General features: G+C 39.1%; 1 protein-coding gene across 1 annotated transcript in view; it reads left to right on the forward strand.

The window, feature by feature from the left end:
• The first annotated feature begins 1366 nt into the window (after positions 1-1366).
• LOC136850204 (uncharacterized) overlaps positions 1367-15081 on the forward strand; it is a 193950-nt gene continuing 180235 nt past the window's right edge. The window contains exon 1 of the mRNA XM_067123843.1: positions 1367-2378. Within this exon, the coding sequence (XP_066979944.1) occupies positions 2224-2378 (155 nt within the window). The 5' untranslated portion in view covers positions 1367-2223. The remainder of the gene's footprint in view (positions 2379-15081) is intronic.

The raw sequence follows: 15081 nt of genomic DNA on the forward strand, positions 1-15081 counted from the left end.
CCAGCCTATCAGTGTTACACACAGAAAAAATAAATAGTTCAATGAATACATACTGCATTTTGCCTGCAGTTCAGTCCCAGCCTGCCACCACCTATAGATTCATTTGTTGTGTGTGTGTATATATATATATATATATATATATATATATATATATATATATATATATATATATATATATATATATATATATATATATATAAGAAACAGGAACCCAGTTACTGGTCTTCATACATCGCTACATTTTATCATAATTCACGTTCATGTTTGTGAAAGAAATTGCAGGTGTAATTGTTCGCCGTAAGATTAATGTGAAAATTATTGTCTGAACGATTTCCGACTCCATTAGGATGCTCTGTGAGATTGAAAATAGCAAGGTCTAGAGAGTATAGGATATACTATACTCTCTAGACCTTGGAAAATAGAACTTCGACCAGTGGTTCTGACCGACGCTTTTTTCTCTTTAATGTGCACCACATTTTTTTTTTTTGAGAGTATAACCAAACCGGTGGGCTTATCTGACCCAACTTGGTTCGGTTCTATTGCATCCAAACCTGACCCCGAGGACATTCTAAATTGTTGGGTCAAATGCTATTGTGATGATAAGGCAAGTCAGATGAATAATAAATACCCTACACAGTCACTGACTGAGCGAAATTTATGATCCTTCCCACTGGGCAGGAATTCTTGCTTTCACTTTCTTGCTTATAATCTTAAAAAAAAATAGCATTGAAAATCGATCAATTTGTCGGTTCTGCAGTAGAGCTACCGTGGAATGAAACTAAGTGACTTTTTTGCTTAAATGAAGAATCAAATATAACAAGAGAATTTGTTGTAAAAAGGGAACATTCCTAAATGCCGATTAAAAGAATGTGTAAATAATATAACAAAGAACTGCGTGCAGTAATACGAGGTGATAAGAGCAACGGTATGAACTGCCTTACGATAGAAAAACCGCTATACAATATTCGCAACCAAAATGGTGGCGTTGAACTTCTCTTCTTTAGTCTGTCTGCTAAGAGGTGTTCATGACACAGTCTGATGCTCAGCATGGCTCTCTTCATGCAAGAGGAACAGTTAATTAGGTCTTGCATGCTGTTCATTGGTCTGGTGACTATGTTACTCCATCCTCCTGAAGTGGGAGGAGCTCACTGGTGACGTCACGAATCCTTACAAGGCAAGCATCACTTCAAGCTTGAGTTTTCTCCTTATCTATCAGCTTATTTACCTGTCTCATAGCTATATCTGTGAATGACTCCTCGGAATTAGCGCAACAAACTTCCTTTGTTTTTACTAATCCTCGGGGAACTCGATAGGCTAGGAAGAGACTATCAAGTCTTGTGGGATGGGGGTGCTAATTAACAGCCCCAGTGTTCGTTCATCTTGCTAAGTGAAGGTTGGTGCTCTTGTTCATTATCTTTGACCTCACATTCACAGAAATCCTAATGTCTTCATGTTATTTTCTAAACATTAAATATCTGTCATAGACTTCCATCTATGCAAATAACTTTTACACCTGTTTAGTTTTTAGTACCACCATTCATTGCAAATTATGGCGAATGGATGAAAATGGTGAATAATTATTGGTATGCGACGGTGGGAAGCGGGAAATGTACAGACAAAAGAGAGTTTCTGGCAATGAGTCAAGAAAGCTTTAGTGGTGGTACTGGTGGGTGTTGGAGAGTGAGTGAGTGAGAGAGGAGAGTGAGTGAGTAGGGAGAAGGAGGAGTTACTTCAGAGTTCAGAGTTCAGCAATCAGCTCTCAGAGTGACTCGGGAGCCAGTGCCGAGCGGAGGAGACGGTGCACGCTGGCCACACCATCCAAACTTCCACCCGCACTTCCAAGTGATTAGTTAGTGAGTGTGCGAGTGTGTAGGCGCGCGTAGTAGTAGTGGAGTTCTCCTCGGTGATGTTGTGGATGACGATGACGGCAGTGAGTGCTACTGCAGTGCCGCTGTCAGGGTAAAAAGCAACGAGTGGGTAATAAAGCAGTACATATGTGGTGGTCACAGCCGGACGCCGCCGCCGCTATTTTAACTTCAAAGGAGTGGTGTGACCCATTTTGACAAGCAATAGACGATCAGTTTTCTGTTGCTGAGTGTTGGAAAGGGAAATCAGTCCAGTGATAGTGGTTGGTGTAGGTTTGGTGGTGGTTGGAAGAAGGGCTGCAGCAGGATACCCTTACCGTAGATACAGACACACAAACACTCGCAAGTGTTTCCAGTTATGCGTGAGGTCCTAGACATGGCTAAGGGCACGCCAGGAGATGCGGGTGGTCTAAGGGGACTCCTGAGCCTGGAGGACCACCCTGACCTCCAAGATATTTTCAAAACTTCCAACGTCGAGGATGATTACGACGTCGAGAAGGAACCAATTGCAAGGTCAGTTAGTTGCATCTCCGTCGGGGTTGCAAGTGCTTTCTCATGGACGGGTCCAGAGGGGATGGCGGGAGGAGACTTGTTGTGGGGGGGGGGAGAGAAGTTCAGGTTGTTTCTTCTTACGTTGACCTTAAATTTAACCTAGCTATAGGCCTACTTCATAATGCTCTAGTTTTTTTTTTTTTTTTAGATGTCACAGGGTACCCATGGCTGGCAAAGACTAGACTATTTACACGTCATAAGCAATCCTCCTGATAGGAGTATGCGTTAGTTTTAACGTTCTTAAGACCAGGTTTACATGTGCCGGTGTAAGTTCATTTTTTCTTCCAAGTTATTCTGTATCCCAAGAATTGTTGACCAATATCGATTTTCAATCGGTCCATGGCCAGATACCTTACGGCAAGCTAGGCCTACTTTAGTTAAGCTATTCTCTCAGACTTTTGCTGTAGAGTAGGTCTATTCGTAGCCTACATCATTATAAGAAAAGACGTCTTTGTCTCGTGCTTCGGTTTGTTTTTCTTCTATTTTTCAAGGAAGTTTTAGACGGCTATGAGGAGGTACAATCTACGTACTGGACCCCTCACCGGGGGTTCCCTTGAGACACCTGTTGTTCAAGTGTGAGATCCATTTTTAACACCATATCTGTTATGCATAAGCATTTGGGGCATCTTAACAGAACTGGTATTTTCCCTCCACGGCAGATGTTCCTGATCCTTAATCATTTGGGTTTTATGTATAGTCACGAGCTTTAGGCTAAGAAAAATAAAATGCAGTTTGTTTAAATAACCGTTAAGAGTTGAAACGTTTTTCTTTCAACGATCACAAAATACTGTGTTTGTTTTTAAGATATCAGCAATGAAAGATGTAGAGGTGTAAAGATTAAGTCGTAATCCCCCAAGAAATGGCAAAACAAGACAGGTACCAGGGTCATATCCTAAGGCTGTTTGTAGTGCCGTCTGGTGTTGGTTATTCTTCAAGGGCACTATTCGTTTAATTACAGCGAACTTTTATTATTAATTTTTAAAATTAATTTCTAGACTATTAAGAACTGGCTGAGTTATAATTCTGCATGAAATCTTGTGGAAAGAATTTCTTAAACTGAATTCATTTAGAACCTAGGTTAACGTGTTGATAACAGTGTGTGCTAAGGGGAACTTTGCGAGCCAACAGGGTTCACCGCCTCTAAATTATTCTAAATTTTTACTTAATGAGAATCACTATTCCTGGTGAACTTTAGTGAAAATAACTGTTCGTAGTGAACTTTTTAGATATTACTGGGAAATCGCAAGTCCGAAATTACGGTAATCCGTTCATAATGAACTCAGATTGGAATAGTTACAGTTATGCTAGTAAGCAATCTCTCTCTCTCTCTCTCTCTCTCTCTCTCTCTCTCTCTCTCTCTCTCTCTCTCTCTCTCTCTCTCTCTCTCTCTCTCTCTCTCTCATATTCATTAAACTGTGTGTTCGTTGTGAAGGACTGTGTTTTAATCCTCGGCTTGACAAGAACATTAACCTGTGTGAAAATTCAGTTAAAAAGGCGATGCTGCTGTTTAATTATCGGTTACATGTTCAGTTAGTTATTCTAATGAGTCTTGGTAAGTTTTGTTTCCTGCTTTTTTAATTCTTTGTTTTTAGATTTGTGGCTCACTTAGGCTACCATTACTCATGTCTTTCACAGCTGCTTCGTATCATAATGTATAAAAGGTTTGTGTATTGTTTTTGTTTGTTTAAGTTGCTAAGTGCTCACGTTTTTCGTCCACAAGGAAATGTAAAAAAAAGAATCACCTACATGGTAATAAAAAAATTTTGCTCGACCCATTAGGGCTTCTCGGCAGAAGAATGAGTGAATTCAGTGTTCTAGAAAGGCAGTTGAAATCGCTTTCGGGGCTATCATTGTTTATTTGTGTGAACTTTTCTGTTATAAATTGCAGTTGTAGGTTTAAAACAAAATCTGTCCCAAAAGTATACATGCAAAATAAACATCGAGTGAGAAGTGTAGTAACACGAGTAAGATAACAATGAGTAAACCAACTAAGTAGAGGGCAGTGTCCCATACAAGATGAGTTAATACCCAGTTGAGATATTAATGATATCAGATAACATGTGAATCATGTTGTATAATTTAACGTTAAGAACTGACGGTGGTAACGATTAAAGATAGGGACAATGCCCATACTGTACTCCCTTATAATCTCTTAAAAGGTTCCAAAACCTTTCTCGCCATACCCCTATCCTCCCCGCCGTCCATCGAGTCTTGGGTGGATGTTATCCAGTTGAAACAACCACATGGCGTTTCCAGTCTAGTCGGCTTTATATGTATATATATATATATATATATATATATATATATATATATATATATATATATATATATATATATATATATATATATATATATATAAATCACCGTGCTATAAAATATCTACGTCTTATAGGAATCGAAAGCAGGACTTAAGAATGAAAAACAAGGTAGTTGTGAGTCCTAGGTTCGAGGCCGATGTGAGTAGAACTAAGTAAAGCTAAATTGGAAATGACCAGATGTTAAGAAAGAATGCTGAGGATTTATTTGTTGGTGGGCTTAATAATATTGCTGTATTGTGTATATTACTTTAGTTAGGCCACAATATTATTTTGTGATCTTGAATTGATCTAAAACATCCACTTCGTGCTTATTTCCGTAATGTGCTTATAATTATGAAAGCCTGATTTCTAAGATTTTTCTGTAAGGAATCCGTCGTTTCGTTGCATATTTGTAAAATGCAAAAAATGCATGTTAGGTCAGCATTTCGTTACGTAGGAAATGGCTTAGTTTTGATTTGAAATTTTTGACCAAGAGTATTTGATGTAATTAATACCGTATTATGAGAACTCTTGAGACAGCAAAACAAATGTTATTTACTGTTATATGAAATATGAAACATTCCATTTAAATATAAGTGATTGGAAGATAGGTTTGAATGAGAAAGTTCTTCAGTGTTAGCCTGAGAAGCACTGGATTGTTTTAATTGCTATTTTTATACAACGTACGAGGAAAAAGGAGCAGTTAAAGTACGGTACCTTAAATACCAGTGCAAAGAAAATGGTAATTTGTGTTTAAAAAATCCCAAATAATTATGAATTGCAGTCTGTTTTTTTTTTTTTTTTTTTGTAGAAATATGAATTTACCAAGCTATCATGGATACAAATAACATGAGTAGACCCTCACAGCGGACTACACAGTTGACTCCATTGGTATATGCTATATTGGTTCTGAAATTGCGTACTTCCATTGTGTGGATTATAAGTAGATCATTAATGGCCCCTTTGTTAAGCCAAATTTTTATTAATATTTATAAATTGTGCCTGCTTCTCAGACATGCAAAAAGTTTTGCTCGATTTGCATGCTTCTTCAATGCAGGTTCCGTGCAGATGGTGCAAATTACTCATTATTTTTAAAAGATAGGTAAAATCGTTCCAGGACTGAATGTTACTTAGCCTTCACAATTCCTTGAGTTATGTGAATGATGTCAAAGTTGCAAGCGGATCCGTCCCCAAAGCCCTGCTGCCATACTTGATGTTCAGTCTCTCCCTCTCTTCAGAACAAAATATCCCATCCACAAATAGCCTGACGGCTGGCCCTATTGTATCCCAGTTAAAGCTAAACTCTGATGCCAGCAACAAGTGTCCGGCAGGTCTTCAGCAACGACACTTTGTAACGGAATTGCTTTACCTCATGTTGTGGGATCGAGTTTTCTGTTGGCCTTCACACCTTAGAAAACTTTACATTTTTTGCGACTTGTGTGCTCAAGGCATTTTCCGCTTTGAGATTTATTTTTCAGTCAAACTCAATTTCCTCATAAAATACTTCTAAGGCGATCTCGGAACGCTCATTATGCCACCACGGCATGTTACGGTAGGAATCGGAAACACACGTGAGGTTGGGAAACTATGGAATTCACTTTCTCCTCGAGTTTTCCCGTGCGGCCATCTTTCAAGAGAATTGGGCAGACACACTTGTATTTTGTACTAGTGTTATGATGTTTGCAGTGGATAGAGGGAGCACAATTGAATGTATAGGGTTTACTTAAATTTGGCCGGATGTGCACCGCGTTCATCCTACGGGATGCTCAGCTTCGCGACTTATCAACTCTAGTGGCAAGTTTGTCCCTCTCCTCCATAGGACTCCTCCATCTACCCCCACCCCAACCCTCACACCAACCCATTCTTAGTGACAGACACTATTGAATCCTCTGACCCTCTCCCCAGCTCATCTCACTTCTCAACTGGCGGTGTGTCTTTGTCCGTATCATTATGATTATTAATATTTTTTATGTAATAGATGTGGATACGAATATTTGTTTTTACTAATTGTTCTAGATACTTTTGTTCAGTATAGTACATAGTAATGTTGTATGGAAGCATAAGCAATTAGATATTAACCGAGAATATACATACATATACTGTATATACTGTAGTATATCTATATATATATATATATATATATATATATATATATATATATATATATATATATATATATATATATATAAAGTAGTGTGTGTGTTTGTGTGGCTTGCTTGCTACGAGTTTTTATTTTTTTTATAACGTCTTATGTCCTTTGATAGAACGAAGTGATTTCACGAAGTTCACTTATCGTTGACAGCGGCTGTTTGGTGCTACTATTCTGCACCCCAGTTACTGTCATTACTGATAGTGCGGTCTAGCCCTGGGTCTCCCAGGGCTAGTGCAAAAACTCACAACCGTCTGGCCTGGTGTTGACTTTTCTGTTGCTTTGTTCTTCCTCGTGTTTTTGCGACCAGTCAGAATAGGATTCGTTCTTGGTTTTATGTCCTTGGGTAGGCCTAGGTGTGCGGTAAGCTGATTTTTTTAGGCTTTTTCATTGTTTTCGTTTAGTGCTGAGAAAAATATTTTATAATAGTTAAATACATTGTAATGTATTGCTATCAGTTGAAAGAGAGAGAGAGAGAGTAAGAGAGGGTGTGGATTGCATGATGGTTAAGGCGCATGAGAGAGGTCAATGAATGTGAATTAGTGTTGTTTGCTGGTGGAAGTAACAAGGATGTACTAGGTATATGGACAAGAAATAGTTGCCAGAGAATGTTATTCACAGCTCCATACTGACGAAAACACCCGGTTCGTTAGTTTTAGGGCCACAATTGTGGTCTCCCTCATAGCTTATAGAAAAATGAAATTAAAACCGTAACAATATTTAGATATTCGCGCATGGCGAGAGGTGGCAATGGAGGCCTTGAAAGAGACTTGGTGTTGCCATACGGGGTTTCCATTATCACCTTTTAATAAACGATTTTGGAGTATGACTGCGATCAAAGTGATGGCGTAAACAACTTTCTTTACTATTTCTACCGCTTGTCTAACACTCCATTTACGATGACTTTCTTAAATATGAAATGAAGGCGTCAGTATAACAAAACAATGAGGACTCGTGATTAAGATACGCTGGTAACACACACACACACACACACACACAGACACAGAGAGAGAGAGAGAGAGAGAGAGAGAGAGAAACAAGATACTAATGACTGCGTATGGTGAATTCATACCACTCAGAAGTGGTCGGCCTCCACTTAGCCTAATTGTAGAGGTACCCCCGACCAGTTGACATCCACAGTGCGCTGCTGTCTCCTCTCAGGTAGGTCTAGATTTCGTTGTGGTGTGTGGGTTAGGGGGACGACGGGGGGATAGTGTCGAATGCCCGATTGAATTACACGGTTACGAGTTGTCTACTAACAACCGTAAGAATTGATTTAATATCCTTGTCGCCGTATTCATTTATCATTATTTCTTTTTATGCTGTTGGGAATCTTGATACCTAGCCTGCATTCATTCAGTTCATGCCGGGGCTGTAAATCTAGGGCATATGTTTCCAAAACATAATTTAAAAAGAAAAATTACTCTTGTATTTCGCTTGTCAGTGAGAATGGTACTGTTGTGCCGAATCCGTTTAAAAAATAACCCTAGAATATGTTTTTGAGCGTGAATTTTTGTTTTTTCGTCATTAAATGGCGACACACCTTACCAGTGAGTCTTGAGTGAAGAAAACTAGCAGTATTAAAAAATGAATAAACAGCGACGAAGGAAATTGTATATATATGTGTATATATATATGTATATATATATATATATATATATATATATATATATATATATATATATATATATATATATATATATATATATATATATATATATATATATATATAATAGAGCAACATCATTAACAGCTCTCCGTTAATGTGTGTAGTTTATCATTTAAGTAATTATTGCCAAATTTTAGTGTTACACTTTTATTGTCCAGTTCTTATTTTGGATCTTTTCAGAATTTGTGTTTTCTCCCAGGGAATTTTCGTGGGTTATAACGGGTTTTATTTATAATGTATCCTCTTGTTTTGTAAGTGGCATTACCTTGCATGTTCTGAAAATACCTTGAGGTTTTCCATGTAACCAAAAATTCTACCTTATATTGATATTAAGATTATTAACGTACGAACCACAAGTATAGGTATTATAAGAGATTGTCAAGAAGGTAAGTCCTGACCTTAGTGATGTTACGTACCACCCTGAAACCAGGAACAGTTTGCCTTCCAGTTGCCTATCTATAGGGTTCACCGGTTCAGTAGTAAACGGGACTGGCCCTGGGCTGAACGACAAGTCGACAACTAGTCTAAACGCAAGTTCTTCACGTTTGAATTATCGTCGTATTACATATACTGTAAAGCATTAGTTATCCTCTTTAATTCGACATTTGCTTTGTGTTACCTCATTCCGCCATACACCATTATACTAAAGAGGATGACAGTGTGCGCTTACTTTGACATTCGAGCATAATTATTCAGTTGCATTGTTCAGAATGGCATGATGAGCGGCGGAGTTTCTCTCTTGAAAAAAAAATTGTCTGGAGTTTTGTAGGATGTGGCAGGTTTTTAAGGAGTCTCAGGGATTCTGCCCTAAACGTTAGACACCATTATCCTCCTGTGCTTCACACTAACAACCTTTGGATAATTTAATCGATTGTGAATTTTCACCCCTTCAATAATTTATCCCTCTTTGGTGGTAGGGGGTTCAGATTAAGCCAGCCTTTTGCCAGCACGGCCCCATGAACAGAGGTAAGGTGTTAAAAGTGAAAAAGAAGTTTGGTGTGGACTTCTGAACTCAACTACCAATCTAGACGCATCCCTCCGTTTTCTAGCCATGGGAGACTAAAGGTTGTTTTACAAGATGTAAGTATCAGCAAGTCAAGGCTTTTGAGCACCGGGAGTTTAACAGATACTGAAATATGGCTGGTTTTAAATGTTTTATTTTTACTTGTTTCGCGTGATAAATTATGTGGAACGCCGGATGTATCCAAGATAAGGTCATATACCCGTCATTGTATTTTGTGTGATTTGTCGCTTATTTGTACGATAATTATATTGTTAACAGTCTAATGATGAATGAACTTCACCGTCTGTAAAGCATTCGTAAGCGAGCGAGAGCAAATTAATGACTAATGCTCGATACGGCGATTATATTACGTAGTTGAAAATAGACAACGGAGGGAAGACGATTAAGAGAAAATGCTTGAAATACCTACGGAGCGAGTCAGGGATCCGAAAATAAGGCGAACTAGTGAACACCGTAGCAAAACACAGGTATTAAAAATATATCTTTACAACATTGGACCCTCGAAGATGGGCTAAACATAGGCTTTGTAGAGGGGGTTAGGGAGGGATGTGGCTCTCTTGTTCAGATGAGAGGCCGGGGGCGTTAGGGAAGGGGGTTGAGGAGCGTTGGCTGTTGAGCATTTAGGCCGAGTTTCCGTGTTTTGTGTGGAAGCGAAGACAGGCCTATTAATACCTATAGCCGGTGTATTTTCAGATTGGGGGGATGAAACCCGAGGGGGAAGGACAAAGATGCGGGTTAACGTTTATCTTTAGGCCTAAGTGGAGATCTACTGTGCGGGTATAGGCATTTCAACCATGGCATTCTAGCCTCCTCCCTCCCTCTCTCCATCCCACTACCTTGCTATTCTTTCCCTACCATCCCATAGGCAATGATAGGGGAAAATGCTTAGAAAGTGACTACGTAGATTCTGAGCGTATCACTTCCTGCCATTGGTTTCCGTATTTTTACACTTGTCCTCCGATCAGAAAACATCGTCCTCCTGTATTTCATGAGCTGGGAATGGCAAAGCCTTGTGGAGCCAATTCATATCTAATAGGTGTAATAATAGTAATGATAATTATGAAAATGCAAAGTGGATATTGAAATTGACTTTTTTCAGTTTTTAGTATTAGATGGTAGTTGTGCCGTAAATTAAGTTACAGTTTAAGCAGTGATAGATTTGATTAATTGAAAATACAACCCAACTCGTATTGTGACAAAGGTACATAAAATGTAAACATTATCCGAATCCCTCTTGACTTGCTGCTTAAAGGTTTATAAGGAACTGTTAGCCCAAAAGTTAGAAAGTCGTTAATTTCTTTTCCTTAGAGGAAGGTTTCTAAAAATTTGCAAAGATTATTTGAATGTTTTGTGGACCAAGTTGGGGGTGGAAAATATTACTATAGTTTTAAGGGGAGGGATTATTGAAGACGGGAAATACCTTAAAGGTTCCATGACAGTATAATTGTTGCGCTTAAAAAAAACTCTTTGGATAACCAGAAAGTAAATTCTTCATATTTTCCGATGTAGTTTATGGGCTGAAATGAGTAATTACTGACTATATTACTTTTTTACTCAAGATTATTTAAACTTATCTTGTCGACAAAATTTGCAGTTGTGACTTAGTCAAGTGTAACCTTATCGTCTATGAGTCATTGAGAAGAGGGTAGTTCTCACATTGATAACCAATCTTTAGAGATGAAACTTATTATTCATTCAGATGGGACGGACCAGTGACCTCAGGGTATTGTCTCTTTTTTTATGTTATCCAGAACTGTTTAACAAAGTGGCGTCAGATCTATTTTTCTTCGGGGATGAGGTTGCTAACCCCAAGCACTTCTTCACCCTTTCCAGCATAACCGTATGACATCCTGGCACATAATTAATTGGAGAGGTCAAAAGAGCCACAATAAATCATGGGCTTAATTGCGGAATCGTTGATGAACTCGCCGTAGTTCATTGTATATTTATATGCATTAACATTAATATGTTAATGCATAGTTTGTACATGTCATTAAGTAAATTTGTTTATAGACGTTCAAGTTCCTTATGACCAGTTGATTCTTCTCTCTCTCTCTCTCTCTCTCTCTCTCTCTCTCTCTCTCTCTCTCTCTCTCCTCTGGGGTCGTGGCACAGTGGTAGCACACCCAGCACCTGAACTGAGATATCAGAGTTCAGTTCTTGAACTGGACGAGGAAGACAAATTAAGCAGGTTCCCCTAAAATCCAGGATGCCTCTTGCAGTGGATTAGGTACCTACAGTAGTTGTTCGTCGACCGTTGTGGGGGGATAGATTGAGAGAGAGGGCAGACATGAGCTTTCGTTAGTCCACTTATTGTTTGTTCGGCCTCCAATAGTAAACGCTATTCATGCAATGGAGAGAGAGAGAGAGAGAGAGAGAGAGAGAGAGAGAGAGAGAGAGAGAGAGAGGTGGAGGAACTAATCTTGACTTTAAACCACTAGTTATTGTAAACTTCAGTATTCAGATTGAGATCAGAACAAGATACATTCGCTTTTGGAAATTATATGCCGGATAAAGTTGTTGTATGATAATGATTCACCGCGCTGTTAATAGGATTCTTTTTTCTTTATTTTTATTTTCTTTTAGGCTCCGTTGTTGTTTTGTTGGTAAAATACAAAATCTTCTTGAGTAGGAAGATTAATCCTCCTTCAACTTAATGTCCCTTATACCCTGGATCATCTGCGTGAGATTAGATTAAATTTTGGTACTTATATCAGAAACAGGCAAGGCTGGAAGTCCTTTGAAACCTTGTTTGAAGCTCCTTTAAAAGTAGCCTATGGGGTCGGGTTGGCGGGGCCACAGGTTCAAAGTGGTGCCGTGTCGTGTGAAATGGGTATTCTTTTGTTTGCGTTAATGCCGAGGGTATTACTATATATACTGATTAGATTTGGCAGATATAGGGCCATAGAAATACTGTACCATTTTAATGTAACCCTGCTTCCACAAAGACGGCTGCTTGTTTTTCGTGAGAAATGTTTGTTTCCCCGTGAATTGTTTAGGGTTCTTGTGGGTGGGCAGCTTAGTTTAGGTAATGAAAGATTGAATTTCGTGGTTAAAATTATTCGGAACTTCGTTGTTTTTTATGGATAAGGAATTGCTACTGTTTTCGGATGAATTGACCTCTTGACTGGACGAATGTAGATTTCGGCAAAAACAATTTGCGTTAACTGGTGGAATGATTGGAGTTGCTGTTTAAACAGTTAGTGTGGGGTCATTGTGGAACCCACTCGATTTGCTGGGCAGTTGCTCCATTGTCTTAACGGATTGTTAGTTTTGTAGAGGAGAATAATTGTCATTTTGTTGGTGGAAGAGTGTGCTTATAGGTATTTGCAGTTAGAAATACCCTAACTGGTTTAGATATTATAAGACAAACAGATTCTCTCTCTCTCTCTCTCTCTCTCTCTCTCTCTCTCTCTCTCTCTCTCTCTCTCTCTCTCCAGCCCTAAGGTTGTAATCAACCCTACCCAGGAATACCTGCCCATGCAAGGTGGCGGTGACCAGGGGCAGTTGTAGCTTGAGAGGAAGCTTTTTGTCCGTCTGGTGAAACGCAGCTGTTTCTCGTAGCCTAGACGCCATTCTGAACTTTCCCTCATTTTTTTTTACACATACCAGCAAGGGTTTTTGATTAAAGAAGGTGCCTCATCTTGTTGGTTATGAGGTTTAATGCGCGCAGTTTGGTCATGTAATTGATTTATATTACCTTTTATTCAATGGATTATGTTCTGTTTAATATTGCTCACGTCTTCACAGCAACATGGATATAGCCGCACTTAAGTAGTAGGTCTCCCAGTGCATATTAAATTTGATCAGTAACGTGATTACGACTGCTAATACCAACATACACGTATCCGTAGATGAGGTGGTTTGATTGATTAATTGATTGCAGGTTGTGTTGCATTATTGACAGGATCACTGTAGATGGGAAATAAATGTCATTAGACGGTGATTGTTTATTAATACTGTATAAGGAATGGGTTTGATCATGTCCCTTCCCCCAATTCCATCCTGTCAGTGATATGCACAGCGATCACAGAATGCACCGAAACCGTGTTATGTATATTATGGGTATAATTTTTCACCCCATGTTTCATGGAGCTCGATTATCTTTCCTCGAAAACAGATAAAAACATGGAATTAGTTATAAGAATATCGAGAGGAAGTGAAGATGTGAAAAACTAAAACGGGAAGAGATGTTTGTGATAAGCATTTTTGTTTGGGTGTTTGTAAGGAAGTCTTGTTCGTTTCCACGGTAAAGTAGTAAACGCATAATGATATGTTATGCAGGTTTTTATGATTTTTTTCGTTAATGAAACCTTATATTAAATTTTTTCATGATTCAACTCATTCTGTAAATAAAGACTTACTCACGTGTTATTGACATGACAAACAATCTGTACCACATCCGGGAATTGTGCTGTCTTGGCAGATCCGCAGCCTTGAAATAAACCCGATTCATTTGGGCAAACTCTCATTGAATCAAGCACTCGCTCCGCCAAGTATTTTCGTTGCATTCTCTCAACGGGCCAGGAATGAACGGCCGTGTATTCGGGGCTTGTGAATCAAAGGAGCGCATGGAGTGGGACGGGGTGGTCGAATGGCTTGCTTATTCACTCCACCGAGAATTTCTGTTTATATTTCGATAGCTTCTTTAGGAAGTGTGTGACTGGCCGTCGCATCACCGGTGCTGAGAGTCAGGTGTTTCTCGTCGCTTTTGAGAGACAAAAGAATGAAGTTCGTGCCGGATAGAAAGAGCAAATACAGCACCTCCTAGTCATGTGTGCGTATGTGTGTATTTTGTTCGTCAGTTTTCTTTATTTAGAAGGAATTGCGCCAGAAGCGGTTTTCAGTACGGTCTTTTGCATAAGGTTTATACAGGGAAAGCGGCTTTTAATCATTTACACACACACACACACACACACACACACACACACACACACACACACTCTCTCTCTCTCTCTCTCTCTCTCTCTCTCTCTCTCTCTCTCTCTCTCTCTCACACACACACACACACATATATATGCATATTATATTACAAACTTTTCACCACATGCCTGTTTCCCCTTTGCAAGGGTGGCGTCTGAAGGTTACATCCTTCCGGTTTCTCAGCGAGTTTTTCTTGACCACAGCAGGCATCGTTGGGTTGATTGGACAACACGGAGACGACCCCTGCTTCGATTGTACCTTATACAACTTGTACAAAGATGGGCGTAGTTACAGTATATTTATAAAACCTTGAATGGAAATCTTTACTCGGTATTAAACTTTTTTAGGGTCTTCTCAAAATATGGACATTTTTTTTATAGGGCTGACATTTTAAGCACTATAGCTGGTGTAGAGTGCTCTCTTTCTCCGCATCCCTTTCTTGCTTCAACATCATCATCATATTCATGTGGTTACCTAGCCTCTCTCTCTCTCTCTCTCTCTCTCTCTCTCTCTCTCTCTCTCTCTCTCTCTCTTTCCATTCTTATTTTGAAGCGGTTAAACCCCCACCCCACCCGCGCTTTCTCGCTTTGTCATCGCTATCA

The sequence above is a fragment of the Macrobrachium rosenbergii genome, chromosome 21, assembly GCF_040412425.1.
Source record: "Macrobrachium rosenbergii isolate ZJJX-2024 chromosome 21, ASM4041242v1, whole genome shotgun sequence".
In the NCBI taxonomy this organism is placed as follows: Eukaryota; Metazoa; Arthropoda; class Malacostraca; order Decapoda; family Palaemonidae; genus Macrobrachium; species Macrobrachium rosenbergii.